General features: G+C 43.0%; 1 protein-coding gene across 2 annotated transcripts; it reads right to left on the reverse strand.

Annotated features, from left to right (window-relative positions):
• Positions 1 to 4,519: 4,519 nt before the first annotated feature.
• On the reverse strand, positions 4,520 to 17,778 carry peli2 (pellino E3 ubiquitin protein ligase family member 2). Of its 2 annotated transcripts, none has more exons than XM_078795968.1 (6): positions 17,450 to 17,778; positions 12,575 to 12,704; positions 10,755 to 10,856; positions 9,635 to 9,832; positions 8,038 to 8,226; positions 4,520 to 7,062 (listed from the first exon to the last, which is right to left on the reverse strand). In XM_078795968.1, exons 1-6 carry the CDS (start codon positions 17,524 to 17,526, stop codon positions 6,466 to 6,468), a joined length of 1,293 nt encoding a protein of 430 aa, XP_078652094.1. In that variant the 5' UTR covers positions 17,527 to 17,778; the 3' UTR covers positions 4,520 to 6,465. The 2 variants fall into 2 exon arrangements, with proteins under 2 accessions (XP_078652094.1, XP_057946931.2); XM_058090948.2 differs by having other exon boundaries at positions 4,520 to 7,044; positions 17,450 to 17,777.
• Positions 17,779 to 19,050: the final 1,272 nt, after the last annotated feature.

Raw genomic sequence — 19,050 nt, forward strand, 5'->3', positions numbered from 1 at the left:
CAGATCAAATATGTGAAGGGGTACGAGACTGTAGAAAGTTTGTGAGCCACTGGTCTAATATACTGGATAATATGAGCATAAAGGTGACTGTAGGGGTGTTAGTTTATGTCTAGAGGGCTCTAATCATGTTAAAAAAGTCTTAAATAGATGTTTCATTTACAAATTAGGAATCCTACTTATCACGGCCGGGTCTGGAACTAATTTGATCATTACTTTATTATCTTGTATTCATAAGTTATTAGTGACTTATGGTGAATGACATATTTTGGAGAAAAAAATGTTTTGACCAAAATTTGTCAAATTTGCAGGGGCTGTTATGAAGTGCCACAAAAGGTCGTGAATGAGTCCATATGTCTTCAGAGAGATTACCGCTCCTCTGCTTCTCATTACAACAAGCAAGGGACTCCAACACATCTAATAACAGGGCGGACCGCTGTTCCTTTGTAACACGCAGCTACCTAAATGATGCCGAGTAAGATAGGCCATGAGGATCAAGCAAGCCATAATCGACATCTTGCACAATGGAACATAATAGTCCAAGAAGGGGAAGCATAGAGCGCCCGTGTTCTCATGGCCCCGAGCAGCACACCTACTAGAGAGCAATTAAAACGAGAGGATTCAATTTTGTGGAAACAACAGGAAGCTCAGATTAATGGTCTATCTCGTCTACCATGGCTTTATTTGTTATATTCTTTGGGAAAACCAGCTGGCTGCTGACGGGCTTGGTAAAACAACCTGCTTGCCCAATTATGATTAGCTCAATCATTCCGGTGGGGGACCAACAGGAGGGGGAAAACATTCTCCGTGTGGGAGCAATACAGTTACTTTTGAACTGATAAAGATTTAATTAGCGCTGACTCCATAATTAAAGTCACTCTTTTGGATGAGAAACAACACAAGATTCTTTGAGAGCAAGTAGGTAGCCCAAAAAAATAGATCTGTAAACAAACAAGCATAAAAGCGCAGGAGAAAGATGTTTTGTTTGGATTCTTTGTTAATTCGTGAACTTATGGCAAAATTAGATGGTTATCATGCTAGTGCTATCATGTTAGCATTACTTTGCAAAGCATTGCTAGCATGCTAATGTTATCATACTAGCATTTTTAAATATTTTCATGGGTGGACATTATTATTTTAGTGTTAGCATGCTAATGTTAGCATGCTAACATGGGTATACTGGCATTTTGGTGATTTTAATTAATATGAACTTAAGCAGACACTTAGTGCCATCTAGCGCTATCATGCTAGGTTTTAGTTTGCTAATTTTAGCATGCGGGGCTCCACAGTGAAGAGTCGTTAGCGCACAGGCCTTGCGGCTAGGAGACCAGAGTTCAATTCCACCCTCGGCCAAAACTCTGTGTGGAGTTTGCATGTTCTCCCCGTGCATGCGTGGGTTTTCTCCGGGTACTCCGGTTTTCTCCCACATTCCAAAAACATGCTAGGTTAATTAGCAACTCCAAATTGTCCATAGGTGTGAATGTGAGTGTGAATGGTTGTTTGTCTATATGTGCCCTGTGATTGGCTGGCCACCAGTCCAGGGTGTACCCCCACAGCTGGGATAGGCTCCAGCACCCCCGCGACCCTCGTGAGGATAAGCGGTAGAAAATGAATGAATTTTAGCATGCTAACATAATTATACTAACATTTTTAGCATTTTCAGGGGTACATTTACAAACACTTGGTGCTGTTATGCTAGGTGTTAGTATCTTAACATTAGCATGTTAGCATTGCTAACATTCTTTAAGTCATTCAAACCCTTCCGTGGTATGTTTTCAAGGTCAAGGCATCTAAATATGTAAATTAAATAAATGTAGGAGTAACATTTATGGGCATATTATGGTTCTCCAAACAAACAAAGGTAGAAATGAGGGGTTTTATTCTAGCGCCTAATATAGTGAACTGAGCACCTGAACTGCACTGAACCCAAAAGTGTATGAGAATCCTCTGTGAGACGTTTCAGTGTAAGACAGATTTCTAACAGCACACAGCAACACGTGCCATGCTAGTCCAATTAGCCTGCGGCTAAAACACCGGGGCCAAGTTTACTATATTAATATCACAGACATAAATGTGCCGCATGGCTCGTCGCATCGCATGCCGCGCTTGCTCGATTTGCGCGTGCAGGGGGAAGAGCGCTATCTCTTCTTTTCAGATCGGCGTATAATCTGCCTCAGTTGCATGCTGGGTAATTAAGGTAAATATCACAGCCATCAAGTTGCCAGTGAAAGGTGTCCTGCTGATAGGTTGGCGCATGGCCCCGTAGACACCTGTGGCATTTGACATGGCAGGATGTAAAGAACACAGAGGAAAGTCTTTCAGTGCAGTTATGTCTAAATAACTAACCTTTTGGGAGGTTTGGAAGGGTTTTAATTCCTAAAACTATTTTCATTAACATTTGCAATAAAAAAAACATAAGATTCAGCTCCAAAACCCTCAATTTCTCTCTTCAATTGCCATTGTTCACTCATGGCACAATCCAGGGTTAAGTATAAAATAACATTTCAAATTTTTCATTCATTCATTTCCTACTGCTTTTTCCTCACGAGGGTCGCAGGGGTGTTGGAGCCTATCCCAGCTGGCGGGGTACACCCTGGACTGGTGGCCAGCCAATCACAGGGCACATATAGACAAACAACCATTCACACTCACATTCATACCTATGGACAATTTGGAGTCGCCAATTAACCTAGCATGTTTTTTGGAATGTGGGAGGAAACCGGAAAAACCCACATATGCACTGGTTTGGGAGTGGAATTGAACCCTGGTCTCCTAGCTGTGAGGTCTGCCGCGCTAACCACTCGACCACCATGCCACCCATTTCTAATTTTTAAAGAACAATATTTTTGAACAATAGCGCTATTAAATCACACCATCGTTCCTTTAAACACAACAAACCACAAACAATAAATGAACATGGTTTCTTCTAAATGTCTCATTCACTTCCTCCCTGATTGCTCTGGTGCCAAAGTTTTTTGGCCTTCTCCAGAAGCGATGCACATGGAAACGCGTGCAAGTAAAGCATCCCGGAAGAGGTTAATTGGGATGATGGAAGGTGATGCTGCCCGAGTGCTATCATCCAAAGCAGCATCACTAAAGTACATGAACCTTGCTTTTCATCAAGTGGAAATGTTGCATCAATCCACTTTATTTGCATAACAGTGGCCGGCTTAAGGCAGGGGAGCCACTGACAGAGGTGGAAATTAGCATGCTGTCACCTTCTGTCTGTCATTCAGAAAAAGAAAAAATAAAAAAATCAGGCAAATGCGTAGACATGTGACCTCATCTCATGAACGTTAATTAAAAAGCCAGGCATCCCACTGCTCCTCGACTCATCAAAACTGACATATTCCATCTTTAAATCCTTCCTCCTGTGCTCTTATTATGGAGGAATGAAGTCACATGAGTGACAGCAAAATGTCATTATCATGTGTCCAAAATATCAAATTGATGAAAAAACTATATATTTACTCTCATATTTGAATGTGTATGAAGAATAATTTAGAAGCAAACTTTAATTTAGCAAAGTCAGCTCTTTTTTTGTGTATGTTTACGATACAAGCACCAATGTGCTGTTTCTCAGCAGTGCAGGCTCATTGCAGTGCTGCCTACATTCTCCATTGCTGAGGAAGCAGTGCCCCCTTGTGGCTCAAAGTGGAAACACACTTCCACTAAGCTCCATGCAATGCAGCTCATCCAATCATTCTTTACGGTGACTATTAAGATGAGGCCGATAAGAGATAAAAAGAGCTGATACAACATGGAATGTGACTAAAAGAGACTTCAAGAAAAATGCTGCCTCTTATCTCTCACACTGCTGTGATATTAAATTCATTTTGGCAGTGGAGACAGAGAAATACACAAGAGGAAAAATGATGAAACACACATGCAAGTGTGCCGGTGTTGCCATGTGGTATAAAATGCTTCCAATGTCATTCTTCAAAATTGACTTCAAGCCGGACATTGAACTCATCGGGGCTAAATAAAGCAGAAAGAGGTTAATAATAAGAGAATAATATGACCATATGTTAGTCCTACATTTATTTCATCTACATATTTAGATGCCTTGCAAGGGTTTGAATGACTTAAAGAATGTTATCATGCTAACACCTAGCATAACAGCACCAAGTGTTTGTAAATGTACCCCTGAAAATGCTAAAAAAATTAGTATAATTATGTTAGCATGCCAACAATTATTCATTTTCTAATGCTTATCCTCACAAGGGTCGCGGGGTGCTGGAGCCTATCCCAGCTGTCTTCGAGCGATAGGTGGGGTACACCCTGGACTGGTCACCAGCCAATCACAGGGCACATATAGACAAACAACCATTCACACTCACCAGAAAGAGGTTACTTTTCATTCATTCATTTTATACCGCTTTTTCCTCACGAGGGTCGCGGGGGTGCTGGAGCCTATCCCAGCTGTCTTTGATCAATAGGCGGGGTACACCCCTGGACTGGTCGGCAGCCAATCACAGGGCACATATAGACAAAACAACCATTCACACTCACCAGAAAGAGGTTACTTTTCAAAAATAGTTTATTTTTCTTTGCATTGGGAGGAGTATCAGTGCGTCCTATGGCTTGTGTACACACTTCCTGTAGGAGACAAAAAATCTTCAAGAGGCCCTTGAGTGAACCGAGGGCCCCACCCATGTTTACCAAGGAGGAATGTTTGAGGCGGCTGCTACAGAACACGCTCCCTCTTAAAGAACGTGTCTGGGTGAGGAATGCTACTGGCTGGTACCTGGTCTGCTGTTTGACCCTGCACTGCCGTATAATAATAATAAAAAAAATAAAATAAAATAAAAAGATGACATTGAGCCACCTCTGCTTCAACTGTGAAAGTTTCTTTCAGAAGAGGAGAACATTTTGAGTCAAGTTCCATTCAAGGTGGATTTGTGCCCCTCAGCAATCCACAGTTCTGGAAGAAAACTACTGGAAGAAAGTCACAGTTTTTAAATGCTCACTATTGTTTGCGAAGGAAAGCCGCATGGCTGCCAATATTCTCTACATATGGACACAGTCTGTTAGGCTAACATCACAGAAAGAATACACACATTTGTCCCCGATTTTTTTTTTTTTTTTATACTTTCACTCCATCCGCTAGTTTGTTTTTGACTCATCCGCGCACACAAAAGAACAAATTTGGCATCATGTGAGATAATATCATTATTCCCCATGGAGCTGGTGCATGCAACTGGAATCCAAAAGCTGTCAACATTCCGCCGGAATAGCGGTTCGGGTTTAGGGATTGTTTACGGAACCAGCAACTAGCTTGCATCTTGCGTGAGGAGAGGAAAATAGCTCCTCCTTATATTTGGTATAATCTCTGCACGCTGCTGAGGCGATGCCCAGGTTTCTTGGCGCGGCGGTGGCGGCGGCAGGCTGGAGCAGAGCCAGAGCGAGATAAAGCCAACAACGGTGCAGACGGCAATACAGTACACACACGCGTGGGACTGAGACGGCGTTAGCGGTGATGCATATATGCTCATTAGAAAGTCTCACTACAAAAACAGCTCTGGTCTTATCTAGTCTACGTTATCAATAGGCTGTAATCCAAGTACAATCGTTGTCAAGCCCTGCAAGGTTCTAAGTCTAGTCCTTTTGGCTGCTGGGCTGAGAGATCATAGGGGAGCATATTTGGGGTGAAATGATGCGGGGCCTTTTTTTAATTTTTTTTTCTTCTATTAAGCCCGACGGCACCCACACGGTCCAGCACACACACAATCAAAACATTCTCTCACACATTATTTATGCAGGAAAATATATTAAGATTTGCATTAGAAAACAGTGTGAGGGCCTCAGTGTAGTAAAATAGCTCTTCTGTTGGATAAAAATACAGAGATCCATGTGGGCTGTCGTTTCCTTACACGACGATGGAAATCTACCTCCAAACTAAATATCCTTCTCTCATCTGTGAAAAATGTTCCCACAGCTTCGTAGGATTAGAGGCACTCGATTCTTTCTGTGTATCCGACGCAAATGAAGAAAGCCGTTAAGGGGTTAAAAAAGGACCAAATAAGGAGCAACCGGAGGAGCATCAGACGCCCTCGGGGTTCTCCTAGCCAGCAGTCCAGCTGTCTGGCTCTTTAAAACCTCTGTGATCCACCAGGACCTACGCCCAACCCGCTTCAGACTCGTCTGCACTTGCTGTTGTTTGTTGTCAAGTTAAAAAAAAAAAAAAAAAAGAGTAACAGTGAATTCTTTCTACATAAAGCATAAACTTGCGAGTAGCCCACCAATGGAGCTTTTCTTCTTTGAAGCGGTTGCTTGGCAGGACAGCTGAAACAGTATTTGGTTCTGGAAGGGGGCAGGGCCCCACATGGGCTTCACAGAGCATCCGGACAGCGTGTAGAATCCAAACTATTGTGACCACCTGAGCTTCCCACAAAGGGTCTAAACGTGAGGAAAAGGGAATAAAATCATGTCAGCAGTTTCACAGCATGTTGTGTCTCCTCCGAGATCTCAGTCCACCGGGCCTTGGAAGATGAGCTTGGAGCATCCCTGCGTGAGGCTGAGCTGGGTGGCGCAGAAGGGGCAGGCGGCGTGGAAGGCGTGGGTGCCGTGAGGCAGAGGGATCTCCGACCAGTACTTAACGGACTTCTCCGAGCACACGTGTCCGCACGGCACAAAGGCGTGCGTGGGGGCGCCCGTGTCCACGTAGAATGCGGGCTCGCAGCCAAGCCAGAGCGGCACGTAGGGGCCGACCATCCTGCACATGGGGCACTCTCGTTGGGTGTTGGGCTCCTGCTCTGACCGATGACCCCAATTGTGGTAACCGTGCACGTGGCCGCACGCCAAGTAGACCCACGGCTGCTTGTCCTCCAGGCAGGAGAGGGCGCGGCTGCGCTGCATGCTGGGAAAGGCGAGGGTGTTCAGACCTACGGGGCATTGGGGCCGTGCCGCGTTGATCTCCTGTCGGAGGGCCTCCAGGTGCTTTTGGGTGGGAGTGTGGAAGAGGCCTTCGGCGGTGCGCCACAATAAGGTCGCCCCGCACAAGTCCACTAGGGAGCCATCCTGCAGTACGTTACTCTCGTTCTCCACCTGAAGAGGAAACGCCAACTGTGGTGATAATAATGTAGACACACAGGAAATAATGTTCTACAAGCTGACCAATCACAGCCTCAATAGTCAGGTCATAATGCTTTAAAGCAGGGGTCTCAAACACGTGGCCCGCAGGACACTAGTTTGAGGCCCCCGCCTTGATATGAAAGTTTAATGTTTGATATGGATGCTGTATGGTATCATGTACCCAGAAAATATTATTACGTTTGATTAATGTTCATGTTAAAGGTTAAATAACTGTTAATAGTTATCCTCCCTATCCGTGTGGAAGTGGTAAGTTTTTAAGTTTAAAGGAAATAACTTGAAGGCTACCGTTTAGGTCGCTAGCTCTCTAGTTTGCGAGTTAGCATGTGTCTCAAGACCCTGCAGTTGCGCAATATGTTGTAAATAAAAAGAGTATAAATGTGACTATAGTCGTGTTTTGTCATGTCTACAGGGCTCTAATAATGCTTTGTTCATTTTAATCTGAAAAAAATAATTTGTCTACCCACCAACTGTATGTGGTTTCTTAAGTTTTTATTATTATTATTATTTGCCATTTTATTATTATATTTATTTCTGATTGATTGGTTTTCTTTATTCTTGATTTGTTTATTTATTTTTCATCTTATTTTGTGTAGAAACTGAGAACAGTGGAATGTTTTATCAGAGCTTTTCTTGTAGAAAATCGGAACCAAAGCAAAGTTTATTCATTTTTCTGTTTTTAATAAATAAATTTTTCCGCCTCACGCCCAAAGACAGCTGGGATAGGCTCCAGCACCCCCCACGACCCTCGTGAGGAAAAGCGGTAGAAAATGAATGAATGAATTAATGCATTTTTTTTGGAAAACCTGATGCGGCCCAGTCTCACCCAGACCCTAGCTCCAGTGGCCCCCAAGTAAATTGAGTTTGAGACCCCTGCTTTAAATAATGACCATCCCAGTGTGTGTCTGTGTGTGTGTGTGTGTGTGTGTGTGTGTAGCAATCACTAACCAGTTTGCCCGGAGTCTGTGCAGAGCGTGTCTCCCTCAGGGTGTAAACATCCCCACACACAGAAATCTCCCGCCATACGCCAGGCTTGGATTCCTCCGTGAAGCCTCCTTTGGGGTGCATCACCAGGACGCCATTGGTCGTCAGGCCATCCATGTGACCATCAGGGTTCTTCCACTTTGCGGCTTTTTCCTGGGAGCAAAATGGAGCAAAGCTCGAGATGATGTCAACTGATGTAGTGGCCTCATACACACTCCCTGATCACATTTGTAAAGACCAGGTTTGCTCCGTTGGATAAGTAGTGCTTCACAATGCAAAAAGAAAAGTGGGTTCAATAACAAAATATATTTTAAACACGCATTACAGTGGATCAGCTGATCAAAAGTTTAAGACCATAGCCTTTAAAAGTGGATTCGATATTATAGGTATTCACACTATCATAATCTGTGTGGGGATGTTGCAGAGGGGCATCCATCCTGGCTGAAGGCCCTCGTTTATTGTGGTCAACACATTTGTCCTGCTCCTTCAGTTACATAAGTAGGACGTTATTGATGTCCCAAAGGGACCAAGTAATGAGATCGTCATGTTTCATTTAATTACTTCTGAATTGAAATAAACAAAGAACGGCTGCACGGCGGACGAGTGGTTAGCGTGCAGGCCTCACAGCTAGGAGGCCATCTCTGTGTGGAGTTTGCATGTTCTCCCCGTGCATGCGTGGGTTTTCTCCGGGTACTCCGGTTTTCCTCCCACATTCCAAAAACATGCTAGGTTAATTAGCGACTCCAAATTGTCCATAGGTATGAATGTGAGTGTGAATGGTTGTTTGTCTATATGTGCCCTGTGATTGGCTGGCCACCAGTCCAGGGTGTACCCCGCCTCTCGCCCCAAGACAGCTGGGATAGGCTCCAGCACCTCCCCTGCGACCCTTGTGAGGATAAGCGTTAGAAAATGAATGAATTTTAGCATGCTAACATAATTATACTAACATTTTTAGCATTTTCAGGGGTACATTTACAAACACTTGGTGCTGTTATGCTAGGTGTTAGCATTGCTAACATTCTTTAAGTCATTCAAACCCTTCCAAGGCATCTAAATATGTAGATGAAATAAATGTAGGATTAACATTTATGGTGTAAATCACAATATGGTCATATTATTCTCTTATTATTCTCCAAAATGAATGAATGAATGAACAAAGAAAGAACTTGGTAGACGTCATCCTGTCTTTTGTAGTTTTTTTTTGCAATCAAGCATAGATTTACTACACCTATGTACTTGCTGGGAGCCTGTTAGCTTCGGTGTTACCTTCTCCAAAGCGGAAAGTCTCCACTCTTTGCAGTACATAGACGTTTATTTACCAGCGATCGTTAATGAGTCTTCTAATTGTGCCATTTTTAATTCTATTTTTGTCTCACTCACGTTTCTTCTTTTTGCATTTTGAAGCTGTACTTGTAACCTCCTTACGATCCAACATGATTATTTTGGAGTGCATCACTGGAGGTTTAAAGTACTCCAACCAAGTTGTCATGTGATCTCATTGATTGTAAGTATACACTACAATGAACTCTATAACTCCTAGTGTACTCCAACTAGTAATTACCCCGAGGAAGATATTCTTGGAAGAGTCAAACCCGGCTGCGTAGATACGAGCGGTGTAAGGCGGGTTACGCTCACAGACGACCCGGCAGGCGAAACGTGAGATGGTGCTCTGCGTGATGGGAGTCTCCTCGCCCTCCTGGCCTCCCGCTATTGTGTCCGTCACCACAAAGTCAATGGGACTCTCGGTGGAACGGCCGATCTATTTAGGAAAAACCACACACAAACACAACACACACGCACACGCAGTCGATGTTAGCCAAATTTTTCAAACGTCTGAGCATACGAACAAACAACCGTCAGACGTTCACATTGTAGTATCGCTCCTGTCTAAAATCTGATTTCTATTCTCTTTCATTTCTATTTTACATGTATAGAAATGTACTTGAATTTGTCGTATACGTTTACTTTTTTCTAAAGAAGACATTTAAATTTGAAGAATCTAAACGGCAAAAAACAGCCGCCTTCCGATCCCTTTGGAACAGTTGGCGTACCACTTCCTGTATTCGGTGAATCCGGCTAGCAGAATATTAGCACACTAGTACTATTGTACTACTGTATATGCACATGAAACAGAAAACCTTGTTTCACCTCTTGTTCTTTTGTTTGCACATACTGTACTCATACAGCCAGTATGGAATGTTTTTTTTTTTTAACTTGGCTCTGTCAGTGGTTGTGAGATAGAATAGAAGATAGAAGACGATACAAGATCAGCAACACGTGCTGTATGCAAGTGATTCAGCCTCTCATTTGTGAGCATACGTGAAAGAAGACCTATGTCTTCTAGCCAAAACAAGATATTCAGACATATAAACAGTGATGGGCATCCTTGCATGTTTTCTGATATGTTGCGGACCCAACCACTGTAGGTGTTTGCTGCATATTAATGTGGTTCGTCTCAGGCCTAACCGATTAGCCCATTAATAGAAACATTTATTACGTTTTACTGAAACTACTTGACAAACATTTTGAGTTTTTTCTTATTTAACGTTATTTTGCACTGTCATTACGTTGAAAATGTCGATAGAAGCTATAAAAAAAATATATTAAGCTTGGTTTGACTTCAATAACAGTGGCTGGCAGGTTGAGACGTCCGCTGTATACGCCACCAATATTTTGTTTACCTGAAACATGTCTGTGTCTTGATCATAGCTGTACTCCACCACCACTGTATGGTTGCGGGACAGGGTGTATGAGATGCTGTGCTGGCCTTTAGAGTTCACGGCCTGAAACGAAACAACAACTTCACAAATCTGAAGTGTGTATATTGCATTGTATATTTCATGCTAACAACAGAGTTGCGTATTCAATTTAAATTCAGGAAACAACCTTTATGTGTGTGTGTGTGTGTCACAGTTCTGCAAACAAGAACGTCTTAAGCAATCACAGCTTTGTTTCAGGGGTCAAGTTACGAAGAAAGGGAGTAGTCCCAACAATATAACGCTGCACTTCTAGGCATCCAATTCTCTTCGTGACATAAGTCTGGAGCAGAAATACGTAGAGGCATTGAGAAATGTGTGCCATGCTACGTGTCCCATGACAGTGACCATAAACCCCCCCCCCCCCCCCCCCCGGCCTCTCAGTTCACACCATCTCGCTGACACACAGAACTGCCTCTGTGCAACTTGAATCCACTAGTCTCCCACCAACACGCTACCACATGCCACTATCATCCTGCTCTAATCTGCATATCCACCCCCCCTACCCCAAACAACTCCCCCCTCCTTTGTCATGTGCGTGAGCACAGGAGGGAGAAAGTGGGTCAACGGTGCCGACACGTTCGGGTTGTGACAACTGTCATTGCACGTGGGCTTCCCTCACAAACAAATGGTGGTCCACCTGTTCATCCGCCATGAAAGTGCATTGAAAAGGGAGACTCATTTTTAACTGTCAAAACATCCCTGGACAGAAACACTGCAAAGATTGACAAATATAACTGTGGGTGACATCTTGAGGCTGATCCACTATGGATATTGGTATTATATATCGGTATCATATCAGAAGTGAACCAGCCCTCATAGGAGGTTAGTATCGTGGGAGCTCCTTGTTATCTGTGGTGAACATCAGCATCGCCCCCACGTGAGCCGTTACTATATCAGTGAGTAGTGGACTCGGGGACTGCTGTGGAAAAGTAAGAACGGCTCACTCCTCTCCGCTTATTTATGCTACTCTCAAATAAGGTTTCCCTCAAAATGAAGTTTAATGCACTTCTATTTTCCCTCCAGGCTATTTTTAACCCAAGCGTGTACAGCTGGGAGTCGAAGGTCAGCCAACTGTGACAACTTCCTCCTCAGCTCACCCTCACGATCCCCAAACTCGGCTGGTAGCGGCGTGTGTGGCGGGGATGCAAAGGAGGAGCTGACATTGGAAATTACATTTTTCCTTCTGTTATAAAAGCAATGAGAGAAGCAACTTGCAGAACACAACAGAGTCGTGCATATATATTCATGCATATATATTTGATAGTTCCCCCAAAAGGTGGACTCTCCGCATTGAAGGACTTGCAGTAAAACATTTACACACATCTAGAGTTGAGTTCCACATAGTGAGAGTAACATGAGCCCGTGGGCCTTCGGCCAGGGAGCTTAACTACAATCTAACGTCGAGAAATTTGGCCTCTGGGAGGTGCAAAGGTAAGCAAAACTCCTCTGGTGTTCTTAGCAGTATTGCTCAGGGACCAAAGGCAGGAATGCAACATGTTCTACTGGACCAGGCGGTTTTTGGCACCCTGTTAGAGCAAAGATAAGCTCTGAGGCCTGGCAAAGAATAAGTGTTATTCTACTGGAAATGTCAACATAGTAGAGGTCTGCAAAACAATAAGGAAGCCATGATATACATTCCAGACTATTCACAGAGAAAACCAAGTGCAAACACCTGGGACTACTTAAGGAGACATGGTTGTTGAATCAAAAACGACAAGCAGATCTTCCCACTGGTGTCTCACCTTGCTGTCTTGGGGTGTGTTAAGGATGTGCACAGCGCTCGGCTTAACACCGTTGGCTTTGGCCCTCTTGTATAGCGCAAATCTGCTTTTCCGTCTACCGCGATCTCCATTGGGCAGGGAGCCATTGTACCTGTCATAGAGGTGGGGGGTGGGGTGAAGTGAAGGACAGCACATTCATGGTAAAACAAATTGGAATTGAAACAGTTTTGGAGTCACGTCAGGATGCGTCAAGAAGGAATTACAAGCATAATTCTTGTAATCATTTAACAAGTAAACCGAGAATTAGAAACATTCCTGTGTTTGAAAAGGAGCTTTGCCGAGCTTTGGAAATCTAGCACACCCTATTAGCAAACTAAGCATTACCTTGGATGCTGTCGCTTATTACATAATGCACTCTGCTTGTGCTTGTGATTTGCGTTAGTGTGCTCAGCGTAAAGTGCAGCTGTTTTTTGTGTGTCCCGGTTCCAGGAGCAGCTTTTGGGATGCCTGTCAGGTTTGCTATCACGTCGCTTGAAATAACGACAGTACATTCTCTTGTGGCCGTGCGACTTCAACTGCTATGGACGACATGAGCGGCACTTTTGGAGGCGCTTGGCCCTGTTTGCCCCCTTTGTGAATGAGGAAACCCTCCTGTAGGACTCATCCACCATCCGCCAGCTGGTTCCTACAGTTGGGGCACCCCATGCTTAACTCCCATCCAACACACAGACCTTCTGTCACACATAACCACAGCGAACTAGACGGACAACAGAGACAATGAAAGCATCACAACAAATTCCCATGGCGGTACCTATTATGACAATGAACTATGATCACTTTAGTGTCAAATATGAATGCAGCTTTTGCAGCAAGGGACACTGACCAAAGTCCACTTGTCCCAATTCTGACCAGACATGGAAACACATGGTCAAGCCACAGCAGAAGCTGGCATGTAGGATAAGCCACCCACAGAGAGCTAAGGAGATACTGGATGATAATGTGGATAACACTAAAAATCAACTGAATTAACACCAGGAAGATCCCAACAACGTGTATGTCTAATTTCATTACATTGACTAGTGCTGAGAGACTGCGATATCGCCAAAAATTACTCCTCTGTCATTGCCTTACCTTATGATACTTCAGTTCGGCAAGCATCCAAGGACCAATAATAAAAATGCCATTTGAGAATACACAGCTAGACATTACTAAACTAAACACACATGCTATCTTTAGTTCCATAGTCGCCACTTTGGTGAACTCGTGTTTTCAACTAAAATGTTTCCCCTCCATTGTTGTTGTATGTTAACACAACTCATTCAGACTGATGTGATCAAAGCGCCGTGATTGTCAGTTTCCCACAGTACTATTTTAAAGTACACAATCGAGCACCCCCCCCCCCCCCCTTGAGCTGAGCCAGTTGTTCTGTACCAACATTCAGCTCCCAATATTTCACATTAAATAAGACACTTATTGGAATATATAAGGCACTGTGATTCTATTCTGGTATTGATTGGAGGGAAGCTTTGTTTTCGGCTGCGCTCCAATGATGATTGCTTTTCTTTTTTTAACCTCTAACAGACAGACAAAGGATTTACCTTCCAATTCTCAGCAGACGGGATTAGAGCCTTTGCTTTATCACCCATGTAGGGTTGCACTCGCAGTTCAAGTGTGAATGACAACATGAAACTGTTGCTTAAATTTCTAATTGTCATACACAATCTGTGAATGCGAATAATGCAAAAAAAAATGTGCACAATGTTGCACAGTATTCATAAGTAGCGACAACCTGACATTGGTTTCTGCCATCACTGTTTTGACTGTGACAAACAGTACTTAGTGACTGATTTCCAGACTGAACACCTATACAAATCGATTTTCAGACTACTATTTAAGTGTTTATGGATGTGTAAGGATGTTAGTGTGACATTTTATTGATCAATTATGGGGAATTAATTGATTGACTAATCAGAATCCTGTTTTGACGCTGCAAGGATGCAGCTCAATTTCTCAGAGATGAAGTCATAGTCTTTAGAAAAGTGTCTCTGCTGAATCCTTCAGGATTACTTACTGCTACTAATCAATTTAGAAAATGTCATGCCCACTCCTACATTAGAAAACAACGGTACCACTTTAGTTTTTAAGAAACATCCACTTCAATGGCCTGTACCCCAAAGTAAACATTGTAACGTTAGCAAACGTCCTACACAACAGTGTTCTCTTTCTTGTGTAAACAAACCCTTACACTAACATGGATGACTGCTGCATCCAGGGAACGAGATGTGCCGAGTATTTACAGCCTTCATCCATCTGGAAGGGTAAACAAAGGGTGGCACTTGGGAGTGCTGATCCACAGAGAAGCCCGAAGCTGGTCTGCATGTAAGACAGGTCAATCTAAACTAGAGAAATAAATTCCTGACACGACATTGCGCCATGGTAGTCAGCCGAAGGACACGGCGAGTAAAATGAGTCAACTGACTCGAGCCGCCAGAGCCTGGAGAATCCATGTGATTGATATAACCTTGTGTAAGAGTTGCAGTATCAAGTCAGTTACACTCCGACATTATTTCAGTATCAAAAGTAGCACAGTTCCAAAAAAAGGCATCTCCACAATCAGTGTTAGCATGTGCCAGAGATGTCCCCGAGCCGATTTGTACACTTCCTTAACTGAGTGGGTCTTAATGGGAGAGACGCACAAAGCTCAATCAATAGGCCCAGTCTCCCTGCCACAATGGACAGAGGAAGCCGAGAAGCAGCAAAAGCTGGGCCCTGATCAATCCGGCCTTTCATTTCCAGGATGCCCACGCAGCCGGCCTCCCTCGCCGACCAGCACCGGTTGAGTCCATGCAGTCGAGAGATGGGGTGAGCAAACCTAGTCATCGCCGTCATGGTGACAAATCACCGAGGAAGCTTCTTGCTCAAACAACCTTTGTTCCACGTTGTCAGCTCACTTGTCTGCCCCCAGTTTTGTTACCAGTGGGATGGAAGGAGGTGTCATGTTTGTGATTATACAGCCATCAAATGTATCTCTTTGTGTCGCTGGAGAAATGAAAAAGTATCAACTTCAAACATGCCACATGGTCCTCTGGGGGTAGCACTTTATGTCCTGTAGACTCAGCAGTGTGACGGGGGTGCGTGGGAGGAAGAACAAGACACAAAACCTCCGTCACAACTTCATGTTGGTCCATTCACAAATTAATGATATACAAGCCCGAAGACACATTATTGGTCAAGGTAATCAGTGATGATACAACACATTTTTCCCATCTTTTGATGCCTTATAAAACATATTTGCTGACAAAATGGAACCACCGCACAGACACAGAAGGAACACTGGTGGGATTCACAATATTTTTAGATATTTGACAAAGGACAGAGGTTGTATTCATAGCTGTGGATGAGGCATATCCTAACAGGTTAAAAGTGGTCAAAACAGTTATATAAGGACATTTTTCCAAACAAAATACATTGGGCGGGTTTAGTCCGGATCAGCGGCCTTGCAATTCAAATATTTGTGCCCGTGTGTGGTTCCATAGCCTCTTTAGTCTGCCAGACCTGTAATAATGCACAGTAGTGCTATTATCCTTGAGGAAATGTTCATGTTCAATCTGTTGTGTGCACCAAAAATACATCGGTCACGACAAATATATAGTTAAGTGTCAAAACAAAACACTAATAGTATAGAGTTTGTGTTATTCTGACTAGCAAAACAATACTACAGTCACAAATACATTTGTTTTATAGGTCAAATGACCATATTTGGCGCTTAACTTAAACCACATGACTCACCAGATGGCAGCAGACTCCTGTCATTTTTCCAAATCAAATCAGAAAAAACTATAAATAATACAATATAACATGGAAGTCCCCTTTGTGTTGTTCTATGTTATGTTAGGCCAACTGTATTTTAAAAGATTTAAATGGGTAAATGTTGTTCTTTTTCCCAGTGGCCTTCAATTTTAAAAACGACCCATGGTTTAACTGTCATGGCAGAAAATCCTCTCCAGTTCTGCTGGAAGAGCACAGCTTCCGCCGGAATACATCCTGTGGCAGGTAAAGTCAGACCTTCAGAGTAAAATACCATGGTTTCACTAGTCAGGTCTGTTGCAAAGTCTTGTGGAAGATCAAAATCACACTTATTTTCTGGACCATTTCCCTTTTATATCATGTATATGTCGATATGTATGTTCCCACTTTTTGGTTTGGTCCAGTCAGTCCTGGATTTTGATTACACTTGACCAAACAAACTATACTAGCAGAGAACTACACCAAAAATAACAAGGGAAGGGGGGGGGGGGTAACCTTACAGACAACAATGCTTCAGTTTATGTTCTAGTGTGTGCCTGTAGAAGGGAAATAGCCATGGTTCCAGATTCAAAAAAAAAGGGGAAGAACCACAGGGCTTTGGGGGAGGGGGGTCATCTTTATCCACTTCCGAATTCCTGAAACCCCATGAAGCCAACTTTTGAGGTGGGAAGCGTGGCATAACTAAAGTTGTGCTGGTCGCATTTATCCAAGTCCCATCTCCATGTCATTAGCTAGCCCCCCCACACACACACACAATTCCATTCCACCTAACCAGAAAGGTATGGAACAAATACCCAAACGTACACTACCTGAAGTGTGCACGTGTCCCATCCATTGAGTAACGTGATCGCGTGACGTTCTCGTCGACGCGTAAATATTCTAAAACACATATTTTCATTATGATACGTAAAGTTTACGTGTATATAAATGTACTTTCAGAAAGTTTCCGAGCTAAATTCGCTACGCAAGAGCAGTGTTGGGAAACTTCCTCTGTATACGTAGACCTCACTTTAGCGTTCACGTCGTACTGTCCACGGAACGGAGTTAAACTATATAATTAAATGTTTATTAAAAAGAAATAATACTCACCCCAAAACGACCAGCTCGCCGTATTTTACAGGGTCTTTGGAAGGGGCGCAGTGCTCCTCTTGGCTGGACGAAAACATGAGGCTTGTAGCTTGACGGTGTGGCGTTCACTGTACACTCAAAAGAACCCAGCAGCACAAATATAGCCAGAGACCCCCTTCAAAAAGCTCCAACGCGGTCTTAGCTCATATCATTTATCCTGCGAGCGGCCCTTAACTGTCAGCGAATATCCGTTTTTCATCGAATATAGTTGGCTTGTTTGCTTGTTTTCTGTGACATCGCAAAATGTAACTTAGTTGGCGGTTGAACGCGCTCTGAAACGGATACAAAAACAGCAAGGAGCAGGGCCGGAATGTACCATTCGCTTGTTCTTCACTTTGCAAGAGGGGGAACTCTTAGCGACTCTATTTTTTAAACGTGTATTTTGGACAGAAATATGGCGTGTATTATATTTTTGTGTGCTATATTACATTTAATATCGTACATTTATTTTCATTTAGCTAACAAATAGACGATATACCAATATAAACCGCGGACCTATCCCTTTAAACCCCCCTCACATGATCGGTTGCTCCCAGTTTATGTTATGTAAACAATGAGTACAATCTGGTGGTACTTGAAGGGATATAATAAACAATTTTACTCATTTATACTCATTTAAAACAACGTTTTCCATTGAATACATGTTTTCTCAATCCTAGACACAGAGGGTCTTTATAAATGTAAAAACAGTGATATATTTCCCACTAAGGACAATTTGGCAATGGGGCATGTTTAATACACACATATATACAAAGGGTAGACTTTCAGTGTAGCATTAGTTCATATATATTTTTGTATACATGTGTGCCAGATTACAAGTGATGTGAATTATGTGTGTTGTTTGTAAATGTGAGGGCATACTGAAAAATCCAAGGATGTGATTTTTTTTTAATATATATATTAATTTTGTAGACAGGCTACAAAAACATATTAAACGACAAAGCCATGTGTCACTAAATATTTCAGCTTTTTTAATTTTTTTTTTACAATGGCCCCCGGGCGTCACTTTGAGCACCCCTGTCAAGTAACATGTCAATTTAAACTTTGAAATTTGATGACACTACTCAGCTACACAGGCTTCTTTTCATTGCTGAATAAGCTATAGATTACAAATTCTCTATTCTTGTCTTTGCTTGTGGAATTGTTAAAGGGGTGCATGATTGATAAAACGTGGTACACTAAAGCTAGTGATGCCCCACATGACTATTTGTCACGCCTTTCTGATGAATGTGCCACTTACTCTTGTCTGGAAGTCTCATCTACACTTTATGGCCCCACCTTGTTTTCACAAGAACTTGCATAGCTGAAGGCTGGACTTGCATTGCTCCTTCAGACCCCCCACTGCCTTCCCACAATTATTGCCTCCGCTTTCATCCGGTGTTTAGTTTCAAAATTAAGATGGCCTCTTGCACATTTTTATGTTTGTTGTTCATAACACTCCCAAAACGAAGACCCTGGGATCTTGTTCAAGGATTTAGGCATTTAAATGCAAGCCTCGGGGCTGGCAATGACAACTATTTACGGCTCTTTTGTCCTCCTTTTCTACTTGCCATTGTCTGTGA

This window comes from Doryrhamphus excisus, linkage group LG14, assembly GCF_037039965.1.
Source record: "Doryrhamphus excisus strain RoL-2023G ecotype Guam linkage group LG14, RoL_Dexc_Guam_v1.1, whole genome shotgun sequence".
Classification (NCBI taxonomy): domain Eukaryota; kingdom Metazoa; phylum Chordata; class Actinopteri; order Syngnathiformes; family Syngnathidae; genus Doryrhamphus; species Doryrhamphus excisus.